The following is a 17314-nucleotide window of genomic DNA, read 5'->3' as shown; positions in this document are numbered from 1 at the left end:
TCCTGGCTGAGTGGCTGCTTGCCAGATGCCACCACCAAACATGTTTCTGGACCCCTGGGTCGAGAGCCTGCTGCTCTCAGGGGTTTGAAACAATGCACATCCTGGGATGAGGAGCCAAGCCTCCTCCCCCAGGATGGGCAGGTACATTTAGGGGGAGCTTCAAAGGCTTGCCACCTTTGTGAGCTACCACAGCCCGTTGCTGCTTCCAACAACTGGCTCCTACCGGTTCTGACCCTCCCACTATGGGCGGGAGAATCGGTGGGAAAACCATGTGAGGAAGGCAGGTGTGCCCACCATTGCAAACCCCACCCCACAGGTGGGGGAGGTGAGGTGAAGCACAACTCTCAGTCCCCGACATCTTGCAGAGTGTTGGGCCACTCACACTTGGGGCGAGGCAGTCTGGTGCATTGTGGTGCAGACTCGTGGATTCGATCAGAGCCAGAGTCTGGTTCTTGAGCAAGTCTGGAGCTCACGGGAGACAAAGTCTTTGTAGGGAAGGCAGGGCAGGTTCTCTGGGTTCTGGGGGGCTGCTGGCTGCAGGACACACTGGGATTCCGCTGGAGCAGGTCGAGGTTGAGACAGGCCGGTAGGGCTGCAGCCAAGTCAGTTAGTGTCCTCCTCTTCTTCCTTCAGCATGGCTCTTCGGACCGCCTCCTTTCTTGTTTCGGGTTGACCCATAACACTTAATTTAGGGCGTTGCTGGTAGGTACAGGTCGGGACCAATGGGTCCCTTCCTTGGGGTGGGTACACCCCATATTATGCCACCCTCCAGTGGGAGGAAGGGCATAAGCCTCACTCTGGTTGGCAGGGTCCCTTCATCTTCAAGATGGCGGGACTGGGAGTTGTACTTCCCCTTGCCTCCCCCACCTGAGGGGTGAGGTTGGCAAAGGTGGGCACACATCTCCTCATATCTTGGTTTTCCCGCCGATTCTCCCTTCAAAGTGGGGGTGAGAACTGGTGAGGGCCAATGTGCTGGGAGCAGAAAATGGCTGGGTCAGCTCACAAAGGTGGCAAGCCTTTGAAGCTTCCCCTTCATTGACCCTACCCATCCTGGGGAGGAGGCTTGGCCCCTCAACCGAGGATGTGCTTGGTTTCAGGACCCAGAGAGCGGGATCTGTTCTACCTCTTCAACAGCTAACAGTATCTAAGGTTCTCTTCTTTGCCATGCCACACTAGTGAGTATCTGATATACACACACACGTCGAAATTGGCAGCCTCTGCCCGACCCTAGCATTACTCAGTTTGCATTCGCCACTCCAGGTCAAGTACGGTTACAGTTTGCACATCCATCCAATTGTTTTATTACTCATCCTGGCGTGACTAGTATTTGAGAGATCTACGTGCACTTTTCTAACCAATTTCCTTTCAGTTTCTCCAGCTGTTCTTCAAAACTACATCTATTTGCCATTAAGCAAGCTGGCAGCTGTTTTTGATCTTATGGAACAGTGGGTTAAGAACTTCCTAGACCCAAGTAGTATCCCGCTATTGGGTCTGCGATTTAAAGAAGATGGATCAACATTGCATATCAACCCTTATAGTACTGCACTCCTTCACACTCTGTCTCCTACCATCCCCGATTACTGCTTTCTAATTCACCGTTTGTTAGCTGTAGCAGATTTCAACTTCACTCTCTGGAGAATCCATTTGTTGTACACTACTTACCTCTACAAAGAGCTTGGTGCACTTTATATCGATGATCAAGGGTACTGAATAGTCCACAGCCATCCGTCTTGTACGGTAACCTTTGGTGACGAAGGATGACAGGCGGCGTCCCCCAGCGTTTCGCATGGAGAGGTTGATGACCATGTCGAAGTGGTTTTCGGAAAGGTAGTCCATTATGCTTCGCTGCTTCTCTTTCAGGGGGCTGTCATTATCAGACTCCTCGAAGTGCCAGTCTACTGCCTTAACCTGTAAACAAGAAAAAAAGTCAGACAGTACAGCGAAAAGTGGCCTCTTCAGACAAACCATTATGCTTTTAAAAACAGACTCCATTTAACAGTCCTCATCAATCCATCAATGAATACCTGTGTGGAGAAGGGAATATGCTACTTACCAGTTTGCATCTGTTTTTGGCATGTAGAGCTGCAGATCTACACACTGTGGATAGATCGCCATCTGGTGTTGGGCCCAGATGCTTGCACTTGTTTTTGTCTTGGAAAGTCTTTGGAAGTCACGAGGTATGTGACTCCTCCTTTGGATCATAGTGCGCATGGGCATTGGCTCTATCCTCAGATTGTTTTTCACCAGCAGGGAAATGATGGAGCTTAGAAAGAAACAGGAAAGATGTCCATGTATGCTGTATCTAAGTAAAATAATACTGGAACAGATAAAAGGCAGCCGGGGAGGCAGGTGGGCATGTGTAGATCTGCAGCTCTACATGCCAAGAACAGATGCATACTGGTAAGTAGCATTTTCCGTTCAAGGCATATGAGCTGCAGATTACACACTATGCATAGATTGTATAGCAGAACTCGCTCCTAGCGACGACCACCAGTATCTGTTGCAGTAGTTTGAAACAGTGTTTTGAGGACAGCCTGGCCCAAACTAGCTTGTTTAGTTTGCACATCGACACAATAGTGTTTTCTGAATGTGTGCGGTGTAGACCATGTAGCTGCTCTGCAGATATCATCTAAGGGAATGTTCCCTAGAAAAGCCATTGAAGTCCCTATCTTTCGTGTAGAGTGGGCTTTAGGAGGAACAGATAATGTACGTTTTGCTTTGTGGTAACAAATCTGTATGCATTTGACAATCCACCTAGCTATCCCAGATTTTGATATGGGGTTGCCCTTGTGTGGTGGTGAGAAAGACCCGAATAGTTGTTTGGTCTTACGAAAAGGTTGTGTTCTCTCTATGTAGTACAGCAGTGCTCTTTTGACATCTAAGGTGTGAAGAGCTCTTTCTGCGACTGTTTGTGGCTGCGAGAAGAATACGGGCAGCTCAACAGATTGATTGAGGTGGAAGGGAGAAATGACTTTAGGGAGGAATTTAGGATTAGATTGGAGAACAACCTTATTAAGATGCATCTGCAGAAAGGGTTCTTGAATGGTTAGTGCTTGTAGTTGACTGACTCTTCCTAGAGAAGTAATGGCTACTAGGAAAGCAGTTTTCCATGTTAAGAATTGTAGCTCACATTTATGTAGAGGTTTCAAATGGAGGCCCCATTAGTCTTGTGAGAATGAGGTTTAAATTCCACACAGGTGAAGGTGGTACTCTGGGGGGGAATAATTCTCTTGAGTCCCTCCATAAAAGCCTTTATGGCAGGTACTCTGAAAAGTGAGAGATGTTGTCTATTTTGTAGATATGCTGCTATGGCAGCAAGATGCAGTCTGATAGACGTGTAGGCTAGGTTGCATCTTTGGAGGTGTAGTAAGTAGCCTATGATGTGTTGGATAGACACATCTAGGGGGATCAGTGTTGTTGTTATGGCAGTACATCACAAATCTTTTCCACTTGGCTGCATAGCATGCTCTAGTGGTAGGTCGTCTAGCTTCTTTGATGACGTCCATACAGTCAGGAGGAAGGTCAAGGTAACCGAATTCTAGGACTTCAGGAGCCAGATCGCTAGGTTGAGCTGAGCTGGGTCTGGGTGTTGGATCTCTCAATGGTTCTGGGTTAAGAGGCGTGGAGAGAGGTGTCATTTTTGGTGCGGAACTACTGAGAGTTCCAGCAGTGTGGTGTACCATGGTTGTCTGGCCCAAGTCGGAGCAACTAGGATGAGCGTTAAGGAGTGTTGCTGTAGTTTGAGCACCACTAGTGAAATGAGTGGGAGAGGCGGAAAAGCGTACGCAAATCTGCCTGACCAGTTCATCCATATCGCATTGCCTTTGGACAATGGGTGAGGATACCTGGCGGCGAAGTTTGGGCATTTGGCGTTTTCTTGCGTGGCGAAGAGGTCTATCTGTGGTTGCCCCCACATCTGAAAAAACGGTTGAAGAACTTGTGGATGAAGTTCCCACTCGTGGATTTGTTGTGTTTGACGGCTCAACAGATCGGCTATTGTGTTTTGGACTCCTGGGACATGTTGGGCTCGGAGAAAAATGTGCCGAGGTATAGCCCACCTCCATATGCTCTGTGCGAGCTGAGAGAGCTGCAGAGAGTGTGTCCCGCCTTGTTTTTGGATATACTACATGGCTCTCATGTCGATGCGGACTAAGACAGTCTTGCCTGATATTTGGTATTGAAATGCTTTTAAGGCTAGGAATATTGGTAGTAACTCCAGGTGGTTGATGTGGAGTAACTTTTGTTGAGGTGTCCACCTGCCCTGCATGGTGTGATGTAATAGGTGAGCTCCCCAGCCGGAGAGCGATGCGTCCGCTGTCATTACTATTTGAGGAACTGGCTCAAGGAACGGTCGCCCTTTGGAAAGGTTCTTGGTGTTCCACCACTGCAGTACAATGGGTACGGCCGTCTACCAACACCAGATCTGTTAGCTGACCTTGAGCCTGGTTCCATTGGCGTGCTAAGCACTCTTGGAGAGGACGCATCTGGAGTCTTGTATGAGGCACTATGAATATGCAAGAGGCCATCATCCCTATGAGTTGCATAAACACTCGAGCTGGAAGAGAGTGTTGCGGTTGGAATCTGGTGAGAAGAGCTTGCATGCTCGCTATCCTGGTGGGACTGGGATAGGCGAGCTCTTTTGAGGTGTTTATTGTAGCACCGAGGTATTGTGTGTGGGACGATTGCAGCTGGGATTTGGCGTAATTTATTGTGAACCCCAGGTCGTGAAGTTGTTGAATAGTGGCGTGAGTGTGTTGTACACACGGACTGTATGAGCTGCCTTTTATGAGCCGGTCGTCTAGATATGGGAAGACATGTATGTTTTGTCTTCTTAGATGTGCTGCCACCACTGCTAGGCACTTGGTAAACACTCTTGGTGCTGTGGTGACTCCAAATGGAAGCACCTTGAATTGGTAGTGCTGACCGTCCACTACGAATCTGAGCTATTTTCTGTGAGCGCTGTGAACGGGAATGTGGAAGTAGGCGTCCTGGAGGTCTAGAGTAGCAAGGAAGTCGCCCTGGGAAAGCAGAGGGAGGACCTGCTGAAGTATGACCATGTGGAAGTGGTCTGAGTGTATGAATAGGTTTAGGGGTCTGAGGTCTAAAATAGGCTTTAGAGATCCGTCCTTCTTTGGTATGAGAAAATAGAGCGAGTAAACTCCCCTGTTTCGTTGGTGCAGGGGAACTGGTTCTATTGCATTTTTTTGGGAGGAGGGAGATTACCTCCTGCTGTAATAGTAACAGATGTTCTTGTGAAATTGGACGGTTTTGGGTGGTATGTTTGGGGGGATAGATGTTAGTTCGAGACAGTAGCCTGATTGAATTATTTGGTGGACCCACCTGTCTGAAGTGATGTGTGCCCAGGCAGGGAGAAATTGGTGGAGTCTTCCCCCGACTGGAGTGGAATGGTTGGGGGGAAGTGGAGGGAAGTCATCAGGGGTGTGGAATTTTTTAAATAGTCTACTTGTCCAAGGACTAAAAGCAAAATATATCTACTTGTCCTGTAAAGAGATCAACTTGTCCCAGCTGTTGCCTAAATGGATGTGCTGGCCTATGGGTGCTAAACCTATTGGTTCCTTTATTCTCACACACCATAGGCTTGCATAATCCCCATACACATTACACAGTTATGAGTTCCAACTCTTACTATGAGTTATAACTCTTACAGTATAGCATAAATTTACTTTATCCTCTATTTCTTCAACTCTCCATGCTTCCCCCCTGCTCTCCCTTCACAGCCTACATGTTACCTTTCATATATTCTCTCACAATGCAGTCTTCTATTTTGTTTCACTATTTCCCCAATTCCTTTCATTGCCATTTTCTCATCTCAAGTCCAATGTTGCCTTATGGTATCCACTCTGTCACCAGCAATGCCATTCCCTTTTGCTTCCAATCTTTCACCACAGGCCGGCTCCAGAACTCTTGCTATATTAGTCACCCACCTTTAGCTACATACCTATATTACCTCAAATTTCTAACCATAAGCAGGCTGTTCTATCTGCACAGCTACTCTCTTACCATACTCTACATGTTCCACTTTCATCTACTCTTTTAACAAAATGCTCCATTCCACTTCACCTCCTCCCTGTCACTGCAGACTCCATTTCATTTCCACATGCCTCAGAGGCCCGTTCCTATTCATTTTCCAGCATACTGGCTCGAAATCCCCTTTTGTTTCGTGACAACTGCTCCTACTCCCCTGTCACCTACTCGCAGACCATAGGTGCTTACAACTCCCTTTTTCAACATGTAAATTGATCTGTGCTTCCCACTGGTGAGACTTCTTCACGAAGTGGAAATGCAGTCAGAAGAGAAAACACTTGCACCCAACCACCTATTATTGCACTGGAAAGTCAGACAAAAAGTAATAGTTTAACAGTCATTTGAAGTGGCAATAGCCACCATGATAATGCTTAAAAATATAAGTTGCTCTGTTTTTTGTCACTAGAACAAGTGGGAATTGAGGGGACTGTGCTTTGGTGTCTGGGATGTAATAATCATATACCAGACTGTACTTAATTTTTTTCCGACATGGGGTTGAGAAAAGTGGTCCATGGTAGTTGCTGATGCAGTTCAAACGAAAAGTTGGATGAAGCTCTAGGTGCAGGATTTTCTTTTCCTAACGAAATAAAGGTCATGTTATCCTGACTGCAGTTTGAAATGGAAAGGGCATGCAGATAATGTGGCTATAACATTTTCTGATAGTCACAACCCCTGCCATCAGTCATGACACATTAATGTAGATTAACCACTGAGAAAGAACACTCCACTCTGTGCCAGATTAGAAATTGGAAACCGTGCATTAGATTTTTTTTCGTGCACATTTAATTGTAACACAAATTGGCATACTCTTGATGCGATTCCACAGGTCGACCTGAAATTCACCCTGCATGTGAAGATGTGTCACATATACTTTTGCGAGTCGTTGCTTCTTGCATACCCTATGTGTTTACAGTGTAAGGCAATATGGGGGTCGGGAGACTGTAGTCCATATGGAAACTCACTCAGCAATGCTGCAAACAATCGCAAAGCAGATATGTGGGTTTCCCATGGCAGACTTGGTTAGCTAGTGACTGAGCCGTGACAATGGCACTTGATGACTGACACAGTCCGTTCCTTTCAGCCCTAGAACAATCCCGTTTTTCTCGTCATTCCATAAACAAATCTTTTATGCGGTCTCAAATAATGTAATTTTTTTTCTGCACCAATGTTGTATTTTTTCAATTGTTATTTCTTGCGCCAAAGCGCTTCACGACCTTCAGAAGCCTTCCAACACCGCAGACCACCCACCAGAGGTGAAGGTGGGCAATAAAGAACTGCTTTACGCTGGCTCAATGGGAATACAAAATTGTCAGATGCATTTGGTTCTTTGAATCTGAGAAGAGTCGACTGTTTCCTGTGTAACGTCCTTTCGTTTCTCCATTGATCTTGTGTGCTGGTGGCGCCCTGGGCTCGCAGACACTTTTTGCTAACATTGAGCAATATTTTTAAACAAAATGGGACAACTGCACACCAAAGAAAAAAACATAATAATTTCCTAACTGAGTTCACCATCGAAAAGAGGGGCTAAACGTCCAAAAGCTTACTAAACTCAACAGCCGATCTCAGCCTAGAGAACAGACGGGCTTCCAGCCAATCAGAGCCTGTAAAACACTTCCTTCCACTGGCGAGATTTGCATCCATGTTTCTCCTCGATTTTGATCAGTCGCCACAATGCAGGTTCTGTTTACCGTATTTACGGGTGGAAACAGTAACAGACGAGGATTTTTAGGCGGCTCGCTAAAAGTAATTGACAGTCAGGTTACAGTAGGTGTAGGAGGGTAGAAAGAATATCTGCTTGTCCATCGGACAAAATAGAGTTTAAAACTTCTTGTCTCTGACAAAAATCCATATGTTCCGGGCGTCGGGCGATAGAAATTCCCCACCCCTGAGTCATGGGGTGGAGGCAGAGCGGGAGTTGTTGTTTTTGCCTCTGCCTTTGCTGTTGTTTCCCATGTAACCACCCCTTTGGTAACCTCTACTAAAGGTGGATTGGGCGGGAGCTTTGTAAGAGGTGGAGGGGCTATCAGAGGAGTAGCCTCGATGTGTGCTTCTGAAGGATGAGCGACGAAAGGACCGTCTGGGAGCTTGCGATTGCAAGGCTCCCATAGATTTGGCCGTGTCTGTATCCTTTTTCATTTTCTCAAGGGATACGTCTACATTGGGGCCAAATAGGTGTTGCTCATCAAAAGGCTGATTGAGTATAGAACTCTGGACCTCGGGTTTAAAACCTGATATGCGTAACCAGGCATGCCTGCGCATAAGGACAGTGGTGTGTACTTGAGGAGGTATCTGCTACATCGAGGGCACATCGGATAGAGGTGTTAGTGATGGTTCTACCCTCCTGGATGAGTTCACTAGCCCCGTTTTTATATTTGTCAGGGAGGTGCTGCATTATGGCCTCAAGCTCGTCATAATGTGCCCTGTCATACCTGGCTAGCAGTGCTTGGGTATTAGCAATGCGCTAAATGTTTGCTGCCTGTGACGCTGTGCGTTTGCCAGAGGCGTCTAGGAGTTTTGATTCCTTGTCTGGTGGTGGTGTGTCACCTAATGTTTGGGAATTTGCTCTCTTCCTTGCATTAGAGACTACTAGGGAGTCCAGTGGTGCGGGGCCCTTAATGTATACTGGGTCAGTAGGAGCAGCTTTATATTTCTTTTATATTCTCGGGTTGGTGACTGGAGCTCTAACTGGGTCCTTAAAGATCTCTGTTGGGTGCTTAATGACCCCTTTAAGCATGGGCAGTGTTGAGGTGGACCTTTGTGTGGTATCAAAGGGGTCCATCAGAAAATCTTCCTCTACTGGGTTTGTATGCAGGGCAACCCCATGGTATTGGGCAGTTCTGTGAAGGAGCTGGTTGAAGCCGATATTGTCCTCTGGAGGGGAAGGCCTGGAAGGATAAATATCATCCTGTGGGGTGTAAGGGACATCTGGGACACTGTAATCATCCCAGGGGTCAGGGGAGCCAGTATGGGTAGGGTCCCCAAGGGGTTGATCGTCTGCCTCATCTGAGGTGTTGTCGTCATCATCATCATCATCATCATCATCTATTGGGGTAGGTGATGGTGTGGGAGAGCGGTGTGGTGGAGGAGGAGGAGGAGGAGGAGGAGGAAGAGGAGAAGGGATCCTTAAATGGAGAGGTAACAAAGTCTCTTTTCTTTGGTGGCGGTGCGGGCGCAGGCGTTTCCAGGGGTCTTTTCTTGATGCTGAGCATTAAATGACCAGTCTTAGGATCCTTCATTAGAGTCTTTTGTGTAGGATCTTGACAAAACAGTTCGTCTGTGGGGAACAGATCTTACGGAGTCAAGGGCTTCGGTGCCCTAAGTTTTTTCGGCGTCAACTCGGTAGCGGTTCTACACTTGCAAACGTGTGGTTTCGAAGTGCCTGTATGAGTCGGAACCGGTTGCTGTTTCTTCGGTTCTTCGGTCTTTGGTATTGGACGAATCGGGGCCTTTCGGTGGGCGTTGTTTAGTCGGCTCCGAGGGTGTTGTCGGTGCCGAGGAACTGGTGCTAGCCTTCGACGCCGATTGCTTCGATGTGGAAGCAGCGGTCGGTGTGGATGAGGACGTCTTCTTCTTCGGTGCCAGAGTTTGTTTTTCGGTACCGAGGGTAGGCTGACTCGAGCCAGAGTCGCCTAAAGGCTTAATGTGATTCTTTACCGGGCCCGAAGGCGGAGCATGGGAAGCAGTGCCTCGTGTGCACCTGGGCCTGGAGGTGGTACCGAAGCCTTTTTTGACAATGTCGAGGGGGGGTGTGGGTCGGGGTCGACATCTGTACTCACGGCCCTTTGAGCTGGGGTGATGTCTTCGACGTAAGAATCGTCTGCTTCGGAGGCGCTGGTGATGGCTTCCTCGACCTGACCCTGCTCCGGAACTTCGACACCCTCTTGAAAGATGTCGTCGGGGATCGAAGATGACGAGCGCCATTGTTCTTCGAGCTAGTCGGTCCCAGGTGGTCTTTTTGGAGCGGAAGGAGGCGCAAGCTGGACAGTCTCTGGCCTTGTGCTCCAGTGAGAGGCAGAGGATGCACACCTCACGTAGGTCGGTGTGGGGAAACTTCGACCCACATCGAGGACACTTTTTGAATGGCGTCCTTTCCATGAGCCGGAGATGAGGCACAGGTAGGCCCGAAGGCCATCGTCGACAACCGGAATTGAAGACTTGGAAGTTGAATGGTCGCGTGTGATTGGGAAACGCGATCGAAACAATACCGTCGAGAAGGGAAGGATTGCGCGTCGAAAGAGAAAAACATTAACGGTTCCGAACTGGAACGCAAGAACACATCCGAGTCCAATGGCGGAAAAAAACTGAGGATGGAGCCGATGCCCATGCGCACTATGATCCAAAGGAGGAGTCAAATACCTTGTGACTTCCAAAGACTTTAAGACAAAAACAAGTGCAAACATCCGGGCCCAACACCAGATGGCGATCTATGCACAGTGTGTAATCTGCAGCTCATATGCTTCGAACACACTTTTTAATCATCAGGCAGAGCCCTGCTTTCAATCAATGTATGTTATGTTATGTTAAATTAAATTTATTAAGCGCACGTACGCCCGTAGGCTTCATGGCGCTGTGGAAGACTAGCAAAACATAACATGTGACAGAAAGAAAGAAAATTTAACTAAAGATAAGCTTGCTTAAAGAGCCAAGTCTTAAAAGCCTGTCTAAAGGCTAACAGATCTTCGTGGAGTCTTAGTGGCAGTGGCAAGGAGTTCCACAGGGAGGAAGCTAGGAAGTGGAAAGATCCTCCTCCCTGGCGTTGTTTCCTGATCCGGGGCACGACTAACAAATTCTTTTGGCCAGAACGGAGAGCACGGGAGGGAGTGTAACTGACCAGCAGGCAGCTAATGAATCCAGGGCCCTTACCTTGTAGAGCCCTGAAGATAATGCATCCCGCTTTAAATGCTGCTCTCTGCGCTACAGGCAGCCAGTGGAGACTGGCCAGTCCAGGTCTAATAGACTGCCACTTAGGAATTTTACAGATCAACCTGGCCGCTTGGTTCTGAACCAGTTGGAGTCTCTTGAGCTGCCCCGCCGGTAGGCCCAGATATAAACTATTGGAATAATCCAAACGGGACAGCACAAGAGCAATGATGACCTGAATCAGAGCAGGGTGGATTAAAAGGTGGGCGATCTTCTTAATCTTGCGAAGTTGGAAGAAACTTGCAGATACCACAGTCCCTACCTGGCTTTTGAGCGAAAGATCTTCATTAAAAGTGATACCTAAGCTCTTAACTGTTTGGGATTTAGCTGGAGGATCTCCCATTTCTGGAGGCCAGAAGTGTGGTCCCCAATGCAGTTCACTCTTCCCAGGCAAAATCAGTTCAGTTTTGCCTGGGTTGAGTTTCAGATGATTTAGGCCCATCCATCTCTGAATGTGAACCATGACCTCCCGAAATTCGGTGGCAGCGCCAGGGGAGTCCAGACAGAAGATCAGTTGCAGATCATCTGCATAGTTAAAAATTAAGGCGCTAAACTTTTTTAATGAAAATAACAAGGGTCGTAAGTACAAATTAAACAAAAGTGGGGACAGGGACGAGCCCTGGGGGACTCCACATTCATTTTTGATTTTGGGCGCTGTAAAAGTTCCCAATGTATGAAAGCAGATGAAAAACATGATTTGCAACCTCTTGTCCAACTACTGCTTATCATAGCAATACTGCCTCAATATGCATTCTCCCAGCCTAAACGTCTCCCATTCACATGCTCACACTTCTGTGCTTCACTACAGTTTGTTCCTCTATTGCCCCACAGTGAACTGTTAACCTTCGCCCTCAGACTCCTATTTCGTCTTTACCTTTATATCATGTTCTGTGTAGAAATCAGCAGTTCCAAGACTGGCGTACAGATCATATCCAAGGCTCTCCAGCGTCCTCACTGTGGTGAGCAGCTCGCACTTGTTCTGAAAAGGTAAGCATTGTAAGAAATTGATCATATCCCAGGAGCTTCACAACGAAGCGCACCCAACCCAAAACACAAACACCTCAGCCTCTTTGCGCTCTCCTCACAGCAAACCTGCCAAAAAAGTACCACATGCTTCAGTATCAGCAGTACATCACCTTATCTACTACATCACCTTAAAGACAATTCACTACACTAACTGCAGACTATCACCACAAAATGTTAATTAGCCACACTGAAATGGCAAAAAGCCTCGACAACCCTACATAGTCCGCAATCTTCCATTAAACTCTGAAAACTACTGCACCTCCACATATTTCCCAAAGATTAAATCGTCCCATGCACTGCTTTTTACTGCTGTACTCGAATGCTATCCCCAAGGAAACGTAAAACACTGCAACCTCCCTTGCATAGAAACTGCAACACTCACCTGGCCTCGCTATAAAGATTACAGTAAAGGTGCAATTCACAGGTAAAAAGCAGCACCTCGTTACATTTTTGGGAAAGTGTAACATTAAAAAACTGTCATAGGAAATAAAGAAGCAGCATAAAATCCCACTTTTTATAGACTGCACCTCACCACATTCTTCTACCCGTCCCCCAACCGTATACTGTCGCCCAGGAATCCTCAACACTCATCTGGGAAGCAACATGGTCAGTCTCCCAAGACCGACATTTGTTTCTTGATTCATTGACCACTACAGCACCACAGACTGTCCGCACCTTGTAGCTCCCAATGGTCAGCAGCACGTTCTTCTTTGGGATCTTGAAGCCGGTGCTCAGCATGGCCTTAAGGTATGCTTCGTAACGGTTTTCCCCAAAGCAGGCCACTTCCCCAGTGCTGGTCATCTCCACACCCAGCACCACATCTGCCCCAGCCAGCCTGGAGAAGGAAAACTGCGGCACCTAAAAGACCGTGAAGTAAGCATAACTGAGCTTGGTGGGGGGTGGCTTGAGATCCATTGCATACATAAAAGAAGGTTTAATTAAGAGCATTTTAAGTTGGCCACCATTGGGCATATTTACATTTTCGGAAGAGGATCTGATACGAACAGCACAGTGGACCACGGCATCGCTAATATACCATTAGATAGCTCAGTGTATAAATAAGGCTGAACATCCAATGTGAGAGCAGAAAATCTGATCCTTGGGATTCCACTTGTGTGTATGTATCAAGAACAGCACTTAAGGTGGTGACCAAACTTTGTCATCGAATATGTTATCTGACAAGTCATTACTACGCAACAGTGTAAACATTCCATCACCTCTGTTCTGTTGTAAAAGGTTAAACATGATCATGGCACAAAGACCTAGCAGGACATCACACCTTCAACGGGACTCCCTGGTAGAGGAATATATTGTACCGTAAATAAAAAATCTATTTGCTGGTGGTGGTGGACAGTCATGCTACTAAGGTACACACATTTTCAAATTACTTTAAACCTGAACTCTCATCCATTTAAAGCATCGCTTTACCTTTGTTTTCCTGAAGCCGCTGTTGAACAAGTTACTTGCCTTCAGTAATGTTCTTCCTGGTGAATATTATATTTATCCACATATTACTCAACTTTAGAAAATTCCCTAGGCGTCAGACTGGATGTGGACATTTTCCACATGAAGGCTCTCCAGCAGGCCACTAGGTAGCACTATGAGGCTTTGCTTTGACTTTGTTCTGCACTGAAACTGATGCAGCACTGCAGCATATAAATGGCACACTCACGCACCAATATCAGTTTCTTTCTAGACTCTGCATCCTTGGACACAGAGCACGAAAGAACGGGCAGTATCAGCATGCAGATCTACAATTTGGAACCTTTTTAGATGGTGAAAAGAGACCACTCCACAGAACGAGAATGGGGACAGGGACTGAGGAATCTGCGGTCAGCTAGAGTATCCACCAGGAACAGCGTTCTCGTTCTTCCCAAGGCTGTTGCAACAGATCCACTTTTTGGGTGATTTGACCCCTCCCCCTCCGGACTCTGCTTTTCAGTGCCCTATGTATGTTGACTGACCCCTAAATCATGTTGAAATTGGTCAGCACCTAATTGGCACACTTAATTTTCCTAGAAGGCCATAGTATATGGAGTAGAAATACACCCATTGCATGGAAAGTAGATGGAACTAAACAGCAGCACCTACTCCGGCATCCACTACAGTGGCAGTGAAAACATGGCTTCAAGTCTACCCTGTGAAGGCTCACAACAACAGCTTGAATCTTTTGACAAGTAGGAAAACTGGATTTTAATTACTAAGCAAGTCTTCCCTAAGTTCACCTTCCTGTCCACAAGGTAGGATGTATAATATTTAAGAGTGGAACATGTTTCCCCAGTTATTAACCACAAGACAACAGTTTCACTGGTCAGGATGTAACTAGAACATGGGGAAAGTCAAAGTACAGAATAAAAGCTTTAAGCTATCTTAACCGTGCCTGAAGCTGCTGAAGGCAAATGTGCATTACCTCTCCAGCAAATGCGAAGCCAGTACTTAGGTATGAACATAGTGTGAAAACTGCTCCCAGAGCAGAGACTATGGCCTGGGAGTGGGGAGGTATTTATTTCCTTGGCAGGAAGACCAGATGGGTTTGGCCCAGGAACTTAATTTACTTCAAAGGAGCCTGCCCTGTCACAAGCAACTGTTAGGGGACACCTAGGATGCACCCATCGTGTGTCCCCAGAGTCAGGCAGGCACCAAACCCAGTGGAAGAAAAGCTATCCCAAGAACTAGTTTTCAGTGACCATAGTGGACGGGGCTGCTCATTACTCTGGCCACACCTAAAAGGGTCTGCAGAAGATAAGTGCTTCCCCCATCTTCGATTTTGATGGCGAGAACTGTGGAATTGTCTGTGGTAGGGCAAACAGGAACTGCTGAAAAAACCTTTCCTGGAAATACCCTGCTAACCAGTGACAACTGGCCCTGCACATGACTTTGCTGCTGGCCACTGCCTGACATCTTTTGAGTCTCAAAGTGCCCTCGCTGAGGTCCTGCAGCCCTTAGAAGTGTACGTTTGGGTACTACAAGAATGTTTTGGAAACATTGAAAAACTTTTCCTCTCAAGCTCCAGAGCAACTTGCAGGAAAATGTGTCCGACCGGCAGTTCCACAGCACTGTATTGAATTTCAGCTTTGTCCCGGCAAGGCTCCCAACACCTCTGAAAAATGATAAATCTGTGTTCGGAGTTAAAACACTTTCCGCAACAAATATCAAAAGCTTTCCATATACGCCAAAGTTCTGGCATAGCATTGAAAAAGCCAAACTGGTAGGGGTCAAAACGCCCTGAGAACAGGCTGTTGCCTGGCTTTTCTTGGAGCGTTCTAGGGAAGAATCAGTTTTTACGTCAAATACGACAGATGAATCAAAAGGAATATCCATGAGGGATTGCAACACAGATTTAAAAAATAAAAATAAACGATAGATGGTACCCATGCATGACAATGGAGCACCATAACAGTGCCAACTGCGGAGGAGCCAAGATGGCGACCGGGACGGCAGCGTAGATTCCCGGCTCCGTGAACCTCCGCATCCCGCACGGCTATCCTGCATGAGATCCTTACTCTGCGCTACGAAATCGTGTTCGTGAACGAAAGTGGCAACCGATCGTGTGACTCCGAGGTTTCTGACTGCCGTACAACCGGAGAAATCAGCGGTTGAACTTTGCGGCCCCTGCGGTCCCGAAGCCGGGACCTCGAGAGGACGCCTTCGCCGGGTGGCAGTTGAACAACAGCGGCCTGTGGTGACTGGGTGGAGTCGGTCCACCGAAGCGAAGCTCCCCTCGGCCTGTGTGCTGTTGCGGACTGATGACATGCCCGGGTGAACAATTCTCGGATTCTGTGGCGGTTGCCCCTGCCTTTGACGGTGAGCTGCCCGGACGCCGTCCCTGGCTCGCCCTGATCCTTGGGGGCTGCTCCCGGCTTTCTGCGGGAGCTGGTCCGTGGCGGGGACGACTGTTGCCCGTGCCCGCGCAACGGCTGAATCTGTGCCTGCCCCAGGATCCCTGTCTTCAGCGACGTGGACCTTGAGGCGTTGTTCCCGGGGTCCTGGCCCCAATACGAGTCGGGCCTTCCCAGCGGCCATTTTGTCACGATGCAGCCTACCATCCTCTCCGCTGGGACGCAGCGAGACAGGGGGTGTGTGACTTTCGGGAGTGTGGCGGAGCGATCGGAGGGAGCTGCTCTGGGGTACGGCGACCTCCTGGAGGCCCTTGGTGCCCTTCATTACTCCTTGGCTCATGGCGCCGGGATCCTGGGGGGGAAGCTAGATGATGTGGTGACAGCGTTGGGACAGTGGCGGCATGCTGGTCCACAGGTACACAGTGGCTTTTTACACTGCACACAAGAGGAAGATGTTGCGGCCCCCCCCGCGATTAGTGTACAGCCGGACACTCCGGACGATATGCTACCGTGTGGTCGGCTAACTGTGGACTTGATCTGTTCCGGAGGTATTGGACCTGAGCGGAAGATGGTGGCCTTGTCCCGTGCGCGGTCTCCGGCGGCCCGGGGACAATTCCGGCAACGTGTGTCTCATTTGGCTGATTCAGCCTGTCTGGACCTTGTGTGCAGCGCAGATCCTGGGGCGGCACTGGAAAAGACACCCCTCCATGAAGCGGTCTGTGCGGATGCTCAGAGACTTCCACCCCACCCGTGTGCGGCGCTTCCCGACTGTTTTTGGACACTCCTGTACCTTGGGACATCGGACATGGTGCTGGGTCGAGGGGCAGGCATGGGCAGAACCGCAAAAAGCGGTCAAGGCTGAGGCCGATCCTTCGGGGGTGGTCACCTAGTAGACAGGCGGACTCATGGTTGCGCGCTCTCGTGGTTATTCGCATAATTGGTGTATAATGCTCCCCATCCCCCCCCCCCCCTTTTTTTTGATATGTCGACTTGGTGCTGCTAATTGCTTGCTGGGGGGAGATTTCACCGTGCGGGAGGGAGAAGCCGGGGGTATGTTTTTAAGGCCCTCCTCCAGTTTATTATATTCTTTCCGCCCCCCCCGTCTGGGGGGGCTCTTTCTCACTCTCTTTTTTCCCTGTCTCTTCTATATTTCGGGTCTAGTTCCAGGGCGACAGGCACACTGCTGGGGGGTGGGGCCATACTCATTCGCAGAGGTGCAGGGTGGGGGGATGGGGGAGGGGACTCTTTAGTCTTTATCTCTTTTTCCATGGCCTCCTCTTTTTTCTCTGTTCCTTTTTGCTTATTTTTTCTGGGATCAGTGCGATACACTACCCTGATTGTGAATCGTTTGCTCTTCATGTGTGCCACAGTTTCCGGGGGGTTCGCTGGGTTCTCGGTACGGGGACCTGCAGGCGCAATTATTTTTGATATTTCTCCACATCCGTACTTTTTCGCGCCTGCGCCATTGTTTCAATATATTGCTG

At 48.3% G+C, this 17314-nt stretch overlaps 1 protein-coding gene across 2 annotated transcripts in view; it reads right to left on the bottom strand.

Annotated features, from left to right (window-relative positions):
* CAD (carbamoyl-phosphate synthetase 2, aspartate transcarbamylase, and dihydroorotase) overlaps positions 1-17314 on the bottom strand; it is a 399701-nt gene that overhangs the window by 150559 nt on the left and 231828 nt on the right. For both annotated transcript variants that reach the window (XM_085613270.1, XM_085613271.1), the window contains exons 24-26: positions 12667-12849; positions 11840-11944; positions 1663-1908 (exon numbers count right to left, since the gene is read on the bottom strand). In XM_085613270.1, the coding sequence (XP_085469396.1) occupies positions 1663-1908; positions 11840-11944; positions 12667-12849 (534 nt within the window). The remainder of the gene's footprint in view (positions 1-1662; positions 1909-11839; positions 11945-12666; positions 12850-17314) is intronic.

This window comes from Triturus cristatus, chromosome 6, assembly GCF_964204655.1.
Source record: "Triturus cristatus chromosome 6, aTriCri1.1, whole genome shotgun sequence".
In the NCBI taxonomy this organism is placed as follows: domain Eukaryota; kingdom Metazoa; phylum Chordata; class Amphibia; order Caudata; family Salamandridae; genus Triturus; species Triturus cristatus.
Note: the sequence above shows the minus strand (reverse complement) of the source record. Positions and strands in the feature narration are given on the sequence as shown.